Here is a 12,763-nt window from a genome sequence, read left to right as displayed (position 1 = left end):
CCGGGATGCAAGCACTGCTGAGAGTGCTTCACCAAAATAAAAGCAATCTTAACTCAAGCATTTGAAGTCACAAATATTCCTTTTAGTGCTTGGCTGGCACAGCTTTGCGTGAACAGAAGCCAGCCACCTGAGCACGGCCTTGTGACACCCAGAAAGAAGCTGGCAGAACCCGTCTGTGCTGTGAGAAGTGCCCCGGTCCTCAAAGCCGCATTGTAGCAGGCACGTAGACACACCAACAGCGCTCAGCTCGTGCTTGGTTTGGAGCCTTCAGGAGTCTTTCATAGTGAAAGTGAAGCCAAACTATAAAACTGTATTATACCCTCACCCACAAACGAGAAGGAAAGCTTGAGACATAAATATATAAAATCCATTTCTGTTACTTCACTGCTGTTTCCTTTCCAGCTGACTGCTGCGTCCCTGAATAGAAGCCTCGGCTGGAGCCAAGAACACTGGATATTCGCTGGCACCGCGCCCTGAGGCCTAAGGGCAATGCTAAGGAGATACCACAAGCAGTGGAGTAATGCATGTGACATCAGCACAAACAACGACATGTGATGTTTCTTTTAAGCCATTCCAGATTTAAAAACCCTACAGAGTTCCCATAAAAGGATTTTTTTTTTCCCCTTACTAACCCTGTGGGCTTGAAGACCTTGTTTACATTATCTTAAACAACAAAAACAAAACTAAACTAAACAAAAACACCAACCAAAAAAACAACACGTTCCAGCAGACAATGGAAGAATTTACAGGCTGCTAATACAATCTGAGTTCCATGAAGTGTGTTTCTGGCTGGTGGCAAGTGAGCCCAAGGAAGTTGCAGGCTTTACCATGAGCAGGGAGATAACCAGTACTGCTCTAATGCACTCAAGGAATGCTGCAGAAACTGAGCTCCTTTTTGCACTGAGACATTACAAAACGAAAATGGAAGATTACTGTATCAGTTGCATTCCATTTGAGCATGCGCTTGTGGCTTGATTTGATGGAGAACAGAGAAAGGGCTCCTATTCTGCTGTTGCTGCATGCCAGGATTACCTCTGGATAGCAGACCCTGGTTTCAAACCAAGCGAGCGCCAGGAACAAAGGAAAAATCGGCAATACGTAAATAGTCTAGTCAGCTACATGTGGGGGAAGCAATTTTTACTTCAAAACCAGAGTGGAATTCCAGCCTCCACAACTTTTAAAAGCCCCATGGGAGCACACTGTCTGTGAGCTTCAGCTGGAACCTCCTCGCCACGCAGCCATCACCTGATGTAACAATGGCAGTACACAAAAACAACCTCATACAGGGGAAGAGGAGAAAAACAGCAAAGCTTCTCCTGGCACCGTCGTATTGAACCATCTGTCTTATTGCATGGTTCTGTCTGTAAAATCATGCAAGCTATGCCAAGAGGGTGTAGCATAAACAGAACTGAGTCTTGTTTCACCCTGTGCAAGAGTAAAAAGCCTCTCGAAATACCGTCCTCTTTGTGCTTGGCCCCTGCACAGTGATTTACCACTTCTGTGAACCACAAGACAGCCGTGCCGTACAATCCACCTTTGCACAAGCAGCCGGGACAGCCAAGCTGTAGAACAGAACCTCTCCAGTTCTTCAAGTGTCCTTGGTCTCTGATCCACCTACCGACTCTGCTACCAGGGGTTAGCAAAGCACAGCCACTAACAAGCATTATTAGCATTGCAGTCTTAGCAGAGACGGAACGGCCAAGACCGCTTGCACCACGTAGCAGTCACGCAGGGGGGGCAACGAGAGGCCCTTACAAGAACTACTGTACAGTGGCTGGAGTGTGCACGGCTGTGTCAACACTCTCATAATCTGCACGGTTAAAAATAGTCGATTTGGTGTCAGTTGCAAAAAGATTCTTCTCTCTATTCTCATCTCTGCTTCCCCACAGCAGTCTACCTACTCCACCTGTTCTGGAGATTTTGGTATGTCAGTGTATTCCCTCTCTCTTCAGAAAGGTAAGTTTGTCTTTGCGTTAGATACCATCTGCCCATGATTACAATTCAGTTGTTTGCATGTCAAGCTAATTTAAATAAAAGTACCTCTGCATTTGTATCCTACCACATGAGATTTATGAGTGCAGTTCCTGGCTCCACTTCTTGCTTGCCACTTATGCTATACTGAGCACAATGAACACACAGACTTTCCTGCAGCAGGCGGACTCGGCTTTCTGGGCATCTCGAGTTAATATTGTGAGTTAATATCAAAGTATCACAGACCAGTCAGTCTCCAGCACTGAGAACACACACTACCTGAAAAAAAAAGACCTTTCACTGGCACAGACACGCCAAGAAACTTGTCTTTAAACAGAATCTTTTTAGCAACCTCCAGAAAAATGGACCCCTTCGTTTACAAAAGGCTTTGTAAAGCACTAGTAAAAAGCAGTTGCCTGAAACAAGCTGTGAACATACTGTAAAATCCGAATGCAATTTCAGGGCTCTTTGCAACTGTGTTACGAGCACCTTTCAGTAGATTCAGTAATATTCTTGTTATGTCCTACGGTGAGGAGCAGGTTACCAAACAGCTGGAGAGGGGAGAAGGAACTCTGCCTACGGAGCAGGTCTCTGCCTGCCAGCAGCAACACGTGTGAGGTTCAAGACTGGCACCAGCTCTCAGGTTGCTGAGCACTGCACGGCATCTTTACAGCATCTTGGGCCAACAGGACGGACCATGGGAAAAGAAAGCACTACGATCATGTAAAGTATGTTCCTTGAATGCCAAACGCATGTGCGTGGAGCAAAGGTAAAGATCATCCCTGGAGCTCCCTAATGCTATTCCTACAGCAGCCTATTTGAATTTCAGCAGACTTGGGTGTCTCTTCCAATATGAAGGCAAAACAAGCTGAAAGGGAGCTAAAGCAAGTCACGGTAGGCTTCTGGGTCAATTCTTTTTTTTTTTTTCCCTGCATTTGGACAAAGTCAGGATTTTTTTTTGTTTTTTGTTTTTTTGTTTTTTTTTTTGTTTTTTACAATTGTATTAACAAAAGAGAGACATCACTAAACTGGATAGTTGAACCCTACTTCTTGTTCTGATGGAGAGAAGCAGCTAAAATCCAAGGCAGATATTTTCATTCTGCCCCTCTGCAATGTTAGACTGAAGTTTTGGTGGCCATTAAATAATATGTGAACAGCTTCTTTATTTAAAATGAATGCTTTTGCTGTTCTACAGTAGTGCAAAGGTTCGTTCTGTCACACATTCACCAAATTCTCCCCGTTTTCAAGCCAGTTACCCCCAAAGTGGACTCATCCTGTAGTAACATCCAGCGAGCACAGGATTATCTTGGAGGAGGAGGAAGGAGAACGGGCTGAGCAGGCTGCAGCAGGAGCTCCTTGCTGAGAGCTAACTGTGACTCCCCTCCCTTCCCCCTGTTCATACCACACATGCCCCAGGTTAATGGGGAATTTCTAATGCTGAATCTCTTGCCAAGTTTGTTCTCACTGTAGAGCTAGTTTTTCCCTACTGGCTCGGGGAGCAGACCAGCTTTACCTAGCCCCCTTCCCGCACCCTGTTCTTTCCCCCTCCTCCATTACACAGCTCTGACCATGTTAAACAATCTCCAGTCAATCCGACTGCCAGAAATTCTCCACAGCATCGTGGAAGGGAAAGAATGTGAAATTGAGGAATCACATGGCACTACACCTCCCCCTGCATATACCACCCACCCACCTCAAACAACAAAACAACACTGCCTGTCATCTGAAACCAAAGCCAGCGGTCCAGCCAAAAAAGCTCTTTTCCTAAGAATCCCAAGCAGCTGAGGCCCTTAAGTGATTGTATCCCTTCTGTGGGCCTCCAACAAATTTCAATAACTGCAAGACACAGTATTTCCTTCCCAAAAGCCAGTTTGGGAAGTATATCAAAGTAATAAAGTCTGAACAACTGAAACTGCTGTACACAAAAGCCAGCAGAAGTATTTCAACAATGTAAAGCTAAAAACCAAAGCCTGCTGCACTGCAGACTCCTCTGCTGTAAGGCTTTGTACTGGTTCTAGGGGTAGACAAAGGTTTTTCTGCGTGCCTCTTTCTCTGCTTACAGGGAAGGAAACTGTTAGCAGGGGAGATTTGTTTATCTACACGCAATGAACACTATGACTGAAATAGCAGATCCAAAGCTGCTTCAAACAAAGGAACGACAGATTCGTTTATCTGTATGCTGAACTGAAAAGTTGAATTCCACAGAGTTGATGCACGGTATACTTCAGCTTATCCTAATTTTTTTTTTCTCTTAATACTCAACAACCTTACTTGAAGCAGAAGAGACAAGAAGAGACACATCCTAATAGTCCCTCTCGTAGGTGGGGCAGAAGCAGACATTGAAGGGATCACGAAGAATAAACTGTGGACTGAGAACAGAGATAACTGCCGACACTTACAGCATATCGGGACAATTGTCCGGTTTTTCCAGCAGACCTCCTTCCATCACAAAGCGGAGCACTTGTTCATTGGTCATGCCTTGGTACGGCTGCTCCGCTAACGTTGCGATCTCCCAAAGTACAACACCAAAAGACCTGGAAAACAAATCAGAACTTCAGAAAGCCAAGCAATCGTTACGAAGATGTTTCTGTTAAATGATACTGAACAGAGGGGTGTCCACGGGTTTTCTTTTACAAAAAAAAATCCAGTTGCTAAAGAGTATGCAGCTACGGTGATATCCATATGACCTAACATCAGAGACTGTTCACATTAAACACCTCTCATCGATGGAGAGAAACAGGGTCCCAATTCTGAATGCTCTTCAGAACGGCCTCTCTCTACTGACTCTGGAAGTAAAGACCAGGAATGCTACATCTCTGTTTCTCACAACATAATCTACAAGTCAGAGCTGGTCGTGATCATGATCATTCAGTGGTCCAACAGTGACCTATACTGAACAAGCATAGGCAAGCAATCAGTTAAAAAAAGCCACCACAGCCTTGCATTGACCAGAAGCTTCCTAATTCAGAGGAGATTTAAGCTTGGAGCTTGCCTGGAGAAATCTGCTTAAACCTCATTTCCCTTTCCCACAGCCTTGTTCAGACTTAAGGTACCTCGGGAGGTGGGAAGAACACTGGAGAGGGGAAAAGGAAGGATGCAGGGATGGGAAGAAGGGGAGGGAGGGAGGGAGACTGTTCTACCAACCTTCTAAGCAGATTGAGAAGTAGCAGAGGCTGGTTGTTTAAAGAGAGCTCAACAAGCCCCCCATGGCGATAGCAAGAAAAAAAAAGCCACCATACATTTAAAAAACTAAACCCCAAATCTTCATGTAACGTCTCTCTCAGGTACTCCTGACAGCAGCTGAGAAGGCAATAACGCAGAGCTCTAAGCTTTCATTCCAGTGCAAGCTGCTTTTCATCAGAAATACTTGAGTCACACAAATCTGATTTAAAAGCTGCATTCTTCCCTACCACTCCAGCCAGCTGAGAGCTAGACAGCAAATGCACACCACCACACCTGTGTATCTCATCTGCCTCACCACTAAAAGCAAACAAACCAAACAACCTCCATCCCCCAGGCACAAAAACACTCTGAGTAATACTTTCCATCTATCACACTGCTCTGGTTTCTTCCACATTCTGAGTCAAAGGTGCAAAGTAAGGATCAAGGCATTTAACATACAGGAGCAAGCAATGAAAGCAATTTGTGAAAAAGACGTAGAAGTGGTGCAAATGTTCTCCAGCTTCTTGCACCAAGACCCTACTTTGCTGCTTCAGCAATAAAACATTGAAGCCCCAACGAGAAACCCAGTTACTCCTTTTGCAACACGTATGCAACCATCATCTTGAAACAGAGCTCCTCGCTCTTTCCAAATAAATACAAAGGACAGCAGGATTGAAAGAAGAAGCTGGTCTAATAATAGGAATTGATTACTCATGAATAAAAATAAGCATAGTTATATAATTGGATAGTTTGGATGCAAGTATTGACACTTTCTAAAAATATTTCAATTTAAAATTAGTTTATTGAGCAGACAGCTCCAATTGTCTGCCCTCATTGACCAGTCATCTACTCTTAGAGCTGGTGTGAACGAAAACCTAGATGCTATCTTGCCTTCTGTGGCTGAAGTGCTGAGTCAAGTTCAGAAACAGAAATGTAGTTTCAATACGGTACTGTTGTGAAACCAGGAGCCAGGTATTATTAGCTGGTTATGGCAGAGTGGTTTTTATCCTTCAGTTCTCCACTGTATCTGAAAAGGCTCGCAGCTGAAGCCAGAAGCCGCGAACAGACTTGCGATTGTTTGCCTTTCAGGGGAGGGAGGGACGGAGGGTCAACTCAACGTTTTGGTGCCTCTGAAGCTACTTTAATCACTGCAGGAATAAGGAGAGCAAGTTCTGTGCACCTCCTAGTCCTATCATAATACATGCACTTCTGTTGCTTCTTCAAGGCAAATACTATCTCTGAAAGAATGCAACATGCTGAAGACTTATTAATAGAAATACACCCTCATCCTGAACAGTATTACTTTCATTTTGAAACGTTCTCCTTCCCTAACTACAACAACAACAGTCTTATCTAATTACCTCATTCTTCAGCCTGAAGAGCAATAGAAGAATGAATTGCTAAAATAAAGCTCCACCCTTATAAACCTCCAGACACTCTTTTGCAGTTTGCCATTTCACCTTACAGCTTATAAATCTTGCACTCTGATCACTTGCACAGTTTTGTCTTTTTGACGTTTTGGCTTCTAAAGCAGATCTCTAAGAACATAGAACCAGATGTCACAATATCCTAGCAAAAAGGACAGAAAAACATTCTCTCTTTTTTTTTTTTTTTTTAAAATTCATGAAAATAAATGGCCCCCAGAACTGCCAGACAACGGTTTTCATGAAGTAACTTCAAAACCTGAACTAACACAAGGACTCAGGTGATTCTTCCTAGCATGAAGAAACCTTCAGTGTACAGAGACTGGTTTCAGAAGTTATTGAGAAGTAAACCAGAATGATCCTCTTAGCCATAAGCTGATCAAGTAACTAGACACAATTTCATGACAGTGATAAACTGAGCTCAGATACATTTCCAATTCAGATCCAGATTTCTGCATCTCGAGCTGTGGATACACGGCACATGGTGTCTGTTTAGAACACCTATACATTTGCATGTTCCTCAAGTTGAACCTGTTGTTTTGTACCTCGAGGTAGCATACCTATGTGAACCAAAATTCAGAAAAAAATCACTTCTAACAACAAGACCACAAACCATCCCAAGGAGAAACTGAAATACTGATAAATACTGACGAGATCTGCAGACCTGTGGTCCAAAAGGCATTTTTTTTTGTCTCTATGCTTTCAAGTAAAAAATTGTCAAATTCAACTCTTTCTTTTGTAAGTTTTCCAACCTCGTCATTAGTAAGCTACTTCCCTTTATGTGACTTCTGCAGCCTGGCTAAGATATTTTGCTCAGAGAGTCTTGGACTGTCCCACTAATAAACTGCAACATTATTTTTATCAGTCTTGCTTTGGACTAAATGACCGATGAGTGCCACATCTTGTTGACTTCGAAGGGAGAACATGCGCATTTCCTGCAGCAATTAAAGTATAAATTTAGTACTGATGCTTGATTTAGCACCTCTTTGTGTGTGTGTGTGTGTGTGTGTGTGTGTGCGCATTTACAATCTGAGTTAGGTTAAAACAATAATGTCACTTAAGAGTTACAGGTTAAAAGATAAGCTTGCATGCACAACAGCCGTACGTCAATGAAGGTGAAAACGAGATCTATTACAGTCCTGAAACAAATGCTGGAAGAGATGGCTACACTTAAAAGTTACCGTTTGGTGGTAATGGGTAGGCTTGCCGGCTCCTCTCTCTAGTTCAGGTTTAAATCTGGGGATTTTTCTAGTGATATATTTCATATTTGTCTGCTTTGTGAAGCCATTACTAGTTCCAGAATTCTTTTACTACAGAGGGAAGGCTGAAAGCATGCCTGCGTGGCTCTGTTAGATGAATGGCTGATACAGGGCTTCCCCTTCAACTCAAAGTGGCTATTTTCATTGCCTTCCAAGTTTGAAGATTATGGGGTACATAAATAAGTTATTAGCCACATGCAAAAGATGTAAGTAACATTCTGATGCTTTGCTTTTTCACTTGTTACTTAATTTCTCTTAGGAACCTTTCACTCAAGCCAATGCTGTGGACTGCAGTCCACTGACTTCTCCAAAATCTTCAAGCTGTTTAAAGAAAATGCAGTTTACTACTAAAATACCATTCCTACTGACTTTTAGGCATTTGGAGGCAATCAGCTGCCAATTCTGTAACAGATCAGCAGTAAAAACATCTTGTTAGGAAGGCAGAGAAACCATAAAAGACGGAGTAGAGCTTTTGCCAGTACATATTCATCTTTTGCCAAGTCCTCCCTATCTTTCTGCAGAAGTTTGGGGGAGGGAGGGAGAGGGGAATGTTCCAGAGTATTATTTCTACTAAGAAGTTTATTTTGAAATTTCCTGAATGCCTCTATTAATAACTTCACAGATACAACCACTAAGCAATGTGCTTTTAAAGAAAAAACTATTTCTGCATCTTGTGGTATATAAAGCAAGCAAAAAAAGCCCCAAATGGAGAAGGATATACACAAGGGAGAACTCCGAAGGAAAAAAATAAAACTGCTAGTGTACACAAACTGTCTGCAGCAAAGTACAGTTATTTACACAGAAGATTTTGATAGAAAAGCAGGTCAACACTATGAACCTTTCCATATTCCTGGCAACTTCTAATGCTTTTCTTGAAGAAGGGCAATTTGAAAAATGACAACTTGCTCTTCCAGGTGAAGGTAATGTTTTTCACTGCACAAGTGATTTTACAACCCACAGCAGGAAACACGCTACCACTTCCAGCTTTGGAAAGCCATTTAAGACTCCGAGAGCAGAATTTAAACTCACGAGCCCTTGATTTTGCAATGGAAACAATATAAAGCAGAAGGATTCACAGTGGATAATGAGAGCTACCTGCGAAGGGACGGGAGAAGCTGTATACTTAGATAAGTCTACAAAACAAAAGAAGAGGCTAGAAACAAGAGGGGAAAAACAGTTTTTCAAAGCCCCTTTTTTGTTACCAGACATCGGAGTGCGTTGTGAAGACTCCATCTTTCAGTGATTCTGGGGACATCCAGCGGACAGGCAGCAAACCTTTCCCTCCTTTACGGTAATAATCTGTCTCGTAGATATCTCTTGTCATGCCAAAATCTAGAAGGTACAAGTTTTGTGAGCTCATAAAATGAAATACTGAACATTTCCCCTTACTACAAGCCACTGTAGCCAGCAGACAATCAGAATTTGGTGCAAAGAGTCTTCAATCTGTTACCACAGCATTTTGCTTTGCAGAGCCTTTTCTTGCCTTCCTAGGGCTGGTTAGCTTCTCTCCCAGCGAAACTAATAGATATTTTTACCACTGACTTCAGAGGGTCAGAACTGGATCCAGATCAAGTCTCAATGATTTAAATATATTAGTAAGAAAAGTTCCAGGATTTACGTTCAAGCCTTGCAGTAAACTAAGTCTTCTGAAGCTGACATCATTCACTAATCTGTTCTCTAAATTCCATGATCATCTTTTCTTTTAGAGTAAGGAGTGCAAAGATGTCCATTAATACTTATATTGTCTTTAATTAAAGAACCTTACCTTTTGAGGGAAATGATTCTTTCACCCTTTTCATCTCTCGAAAGTTAATTTTCTTTTCCAATGTAATTTTCTATCTCATATGCTACAGAGGATGAGGCTATTCATTTATGACTAATACAGATCAATATTAAAGCCATACTTCTGGCTATACATGTGTTCTTAGCTGTAAATATGTAAGCATTTGCAAGACCTGTGCCTAACGAGGACCATCTCCTGTTATTCAGACTCATTCCAGATTTTTTTCCTGTGCTATCAGCTTGACACAAGCAAAAATGCTGGGCCTTGGACTAGCCAATTTAAATCAGGAACTATATTTTTAGACACTAACAAAAAGTTAACAAATCACGTGGAATCAAATCTCTTACTAAGATTCAATGCTATCTGCTGACACAGAAGGGCTAGGGTAATATCCGTTTTATCATTTTTTTTCTTGCAAAAATGGAGTGAAAAGTTAACAATTCCTCTAGCCTAAGGGGTTCTCACAGTCATTATAACTCGTCTATGGCTTGAGAGACTGACCATGGCTCCTTCTCATTCTAGTGTCTGCTAGGGACACCGCTACCCTCAGTGAATATGACTAAAAGCCCCATTTGTACAACGATCCCACCACTCCCACACACCAGGGTGATTTTACCCCAACAGAATGGAAAACTCTTTTAAAACATACTGCAAATAAGAAACAGATACGCAATGAGCACAGGACAGTGTAACGTAAAGCTCTTCCTTTGAGATCAAAACAGTCTGAGTTGGCATGCTTCAGTCAAAATGTTCCTAAACTGTTTCTACGTGAAGGGATTTTCAGTACGGGCACATGAACGAAAGCAGTGCAGCACATTTCATGAAATGCTTTTGGGATAACCATGTACCACGTTAAAGGGAAGAAATGCACCATCTCCAGTTCAAAGAATTAAAAAACATGCTGGATTAGGAAAAGTGGAATGGAAGGGATTCAGGCTGACTTCCCCAAACCTGCAGAAAATGTACAAAATCCCCCAAAGATCTTATTTCCTAATTAACTGACTCAAAATGAAATCATATTTTCTTTCTCCCAAATGACAGGATTACTTACATGAATTATCAAAATAGCTGAGTTAAGCTCAGAGAAAAAGAATTAGTTTCCTAGAGCAGAAGGCTGTTACCATACATACTATTTTAATATGCACAACTCAAAAACAGCCAAAAGCTTAAAATCACTCTCTGGAGAGAAGTATGAAAAAGCTCATCTGACACTATTTTGGAGGGATGGTGAAGGGGGAAAAGAAGTGGTGTTCTAACAGCAGAGCAGAGGAAAAACCATTCTGTTTTCTGGAAAGCAGAACTCCAGTTCAGGCTGGTAAGCATCCAGCTGAAATCAAGCCTTACATTCCACTTTCAAAACAGATATGCTTTGAAATAATCCTACAATTCTTATTCTTGAATTGATAAACAGGAGGTACAATTATTTTTGCGCATTAACAGCAAAGCAAATGACACACCAGTGTTAACCACGCCATCCACCCAGATGTCTGCAGCATCTGCATCTCAAATCACTGCTCCACCAGCTCCTTCTAAGCCCACATGCTACTCTATTTCCTCACTGGAACGACAGCAAGTAGAGGTATTCCAAGAGTTTCAATTCAATGTTGACTGGTCACAGGTCTTAAATCACAGCTAGCCTTCATAAGGCACATATTTCATTCTGCAGAAATTTAAACTACAGCTAAGTTTTAGAAGATCTTAAAAACAGCTTTTAAAAAACTAAAATGCTTTTTAAGACACTGATTTTTCAGGGTGATGTTTTTCATTTCTACAAAAGTCAAAAAGCATACCTCCAATTTTCACCGTGAAATCTTCTGCCACCATGCAGTTTCTCGCAGCAAGATCTCTGTGAACAAACTTGTTGGCGTTGAGGTATGCCATCCCGTCAGCAATCTCTCCTGCCATTTGAATCATCTTCTTCAGAGTTGGAGGTGTCTGGCCAGGATTATTCTGAGGAAGATTAAGAAGATCAAACAAGTAAGGGGAAATGAATAAATTGTTTCTATACCAAACTGCAATCTACTTGTTCTTTGTTGTTGTTGTTGTTGTTTTTTGTTTTGTTTCAAATCACACCATCACAATTCAGCCCGACTTGAAACAGGCTAAACAAACTCATGATTATATAAAATGCAGCACCTGCTTGGTGGGAAAAACTGGCCATATCAAGCTGGTTTACAAACAACTCCTAAATAGCTCTTTTCTAACAGGCCATTCTATTTTAGGGAATACACGCAAGAAAGACTTTCGTGTAACAATGTTGTACTTTATACCTCAGGAGTTTAAATAGTTTAATCAGCATGGATATGTTCCACAGCCAAACATGCACTCTGCTGCTTTCAAGTTCTCTGTTTATATGGCATACATTCTCTGTTGCACATACCAAATCAGAAATTCTGGATCATGAAACTAATGGCAAAAGAAAACCATGGGCTCTTTTTCTACATAGTCTACTATAATTTCAGTGGCAAGTGTCATCTTTCATATGGAGCAATTTTAGCTGTTAGACTGATGGCCTACATATTAAAGAATGCATATTAGCAAAGATACTAGACTTTTATCATAAAGGCCTCATTTGTATTTATTTTCCAACAGAGGAGATAGGCAGGATGTACAACATGAAATCATTATCCTAACATGCATGCTTCAACCAGCCAATTTTTCTTCAACATCTTGACAAGAATTAGGTTAGGCAAGAGATTTAATTCAAAACTGGAAAACAGGACTCTGTAACACAAGATGGGGTACAGCACACTAGGCTATCTGCAGTAACTACCTCGTAAAAAAAAAAAGTGTTGCAGATCACAGAGCAGCATGTTTTGTTCTTAGATCTTAAGGAGAGGGCAAGAAAGGCTAATTGCCTGCTGCTTCCAACACGATGCCTATTTGCTCAGGATGATTCTAACAGAAGGAAAAAAATATCCAACAGCTCATGACTCACCTCTGTGTCTGGCCTCAATGATCTCAGATAACTTTTGAGGTCCCCACGTGTCATCAGCTCCATGATAACTAGGGTAGGCTGGCCCTGAGAAACAACACCAAGCAACCGAACCTGCAAGGGGAAAAACAAATGCTCAGCTACAAATACTGCTAACTGAACTGCAGTAATTGTTTATTCATGTTGATATGGAGCCCCCAGCACCCACGACCCTGTGGGAGAGGTCTGG

At 41.7% G+C, this 12,763-nt stretch overlaps 1 protein-coding gene across 4 annotated transcripts in view; it reads right to left on the bottom strand.

The window, feature by feature from the left end:
* IGF1R (insulin like growth factor 1 receptor) overlaps positions 1 to 12,763 on the bottom strand; it is a 179,829-nt gene that overhangs the window by 9,167 nt on the left and 157,899 nt on the right. For all 4 annotated transcript variants that reach the window (XM_067003772.1, XM_067003774.1, XM_067003773.1 and 1 more), the window contains 4 exons: positions 12,538 to 12,648; positions 11,390 to 11,549; positions 9,019 to 9,148; positions 4,371 to 4,505 (listed from right to left, as the gene is read on the bottom strand). In XM_067003772.1, the coding sequence (XP_066859873.1) occupies positions 4,371 to 4,505; positions 9,019 to 9,148; positions 11,390 to 11,549; positions 12,538 to 12,648 (536 nt within the window). The remainder of the gene's footprint in view (positions 1 to 4,370; positions 4,506 to 9,018; positions 9,149 to 11,389; positions 11,550 to 12,537; positions 12,649 to 12,763) is intronic.

The sequence above is a fragment of the Anser cygnoides genome, chromosome 11, assembly GCF_040182565.1.
Source record: "Anser cygnoides isolate HZ-2024a breed goose chromosome 11, Taihu_goose_T2T_genome, whole genome shotgun sequence".
NCBI lineage: Eukaryota > Metazoa > Chordata > Aves > Anseriformes > Anatidae > Anser > Anser cygnoides.
The sequence above is the reverse complement of the archived record's forward strand: the minus strand, read 5'-3'. Positions and strand labels throughout refer to the sequence as shown.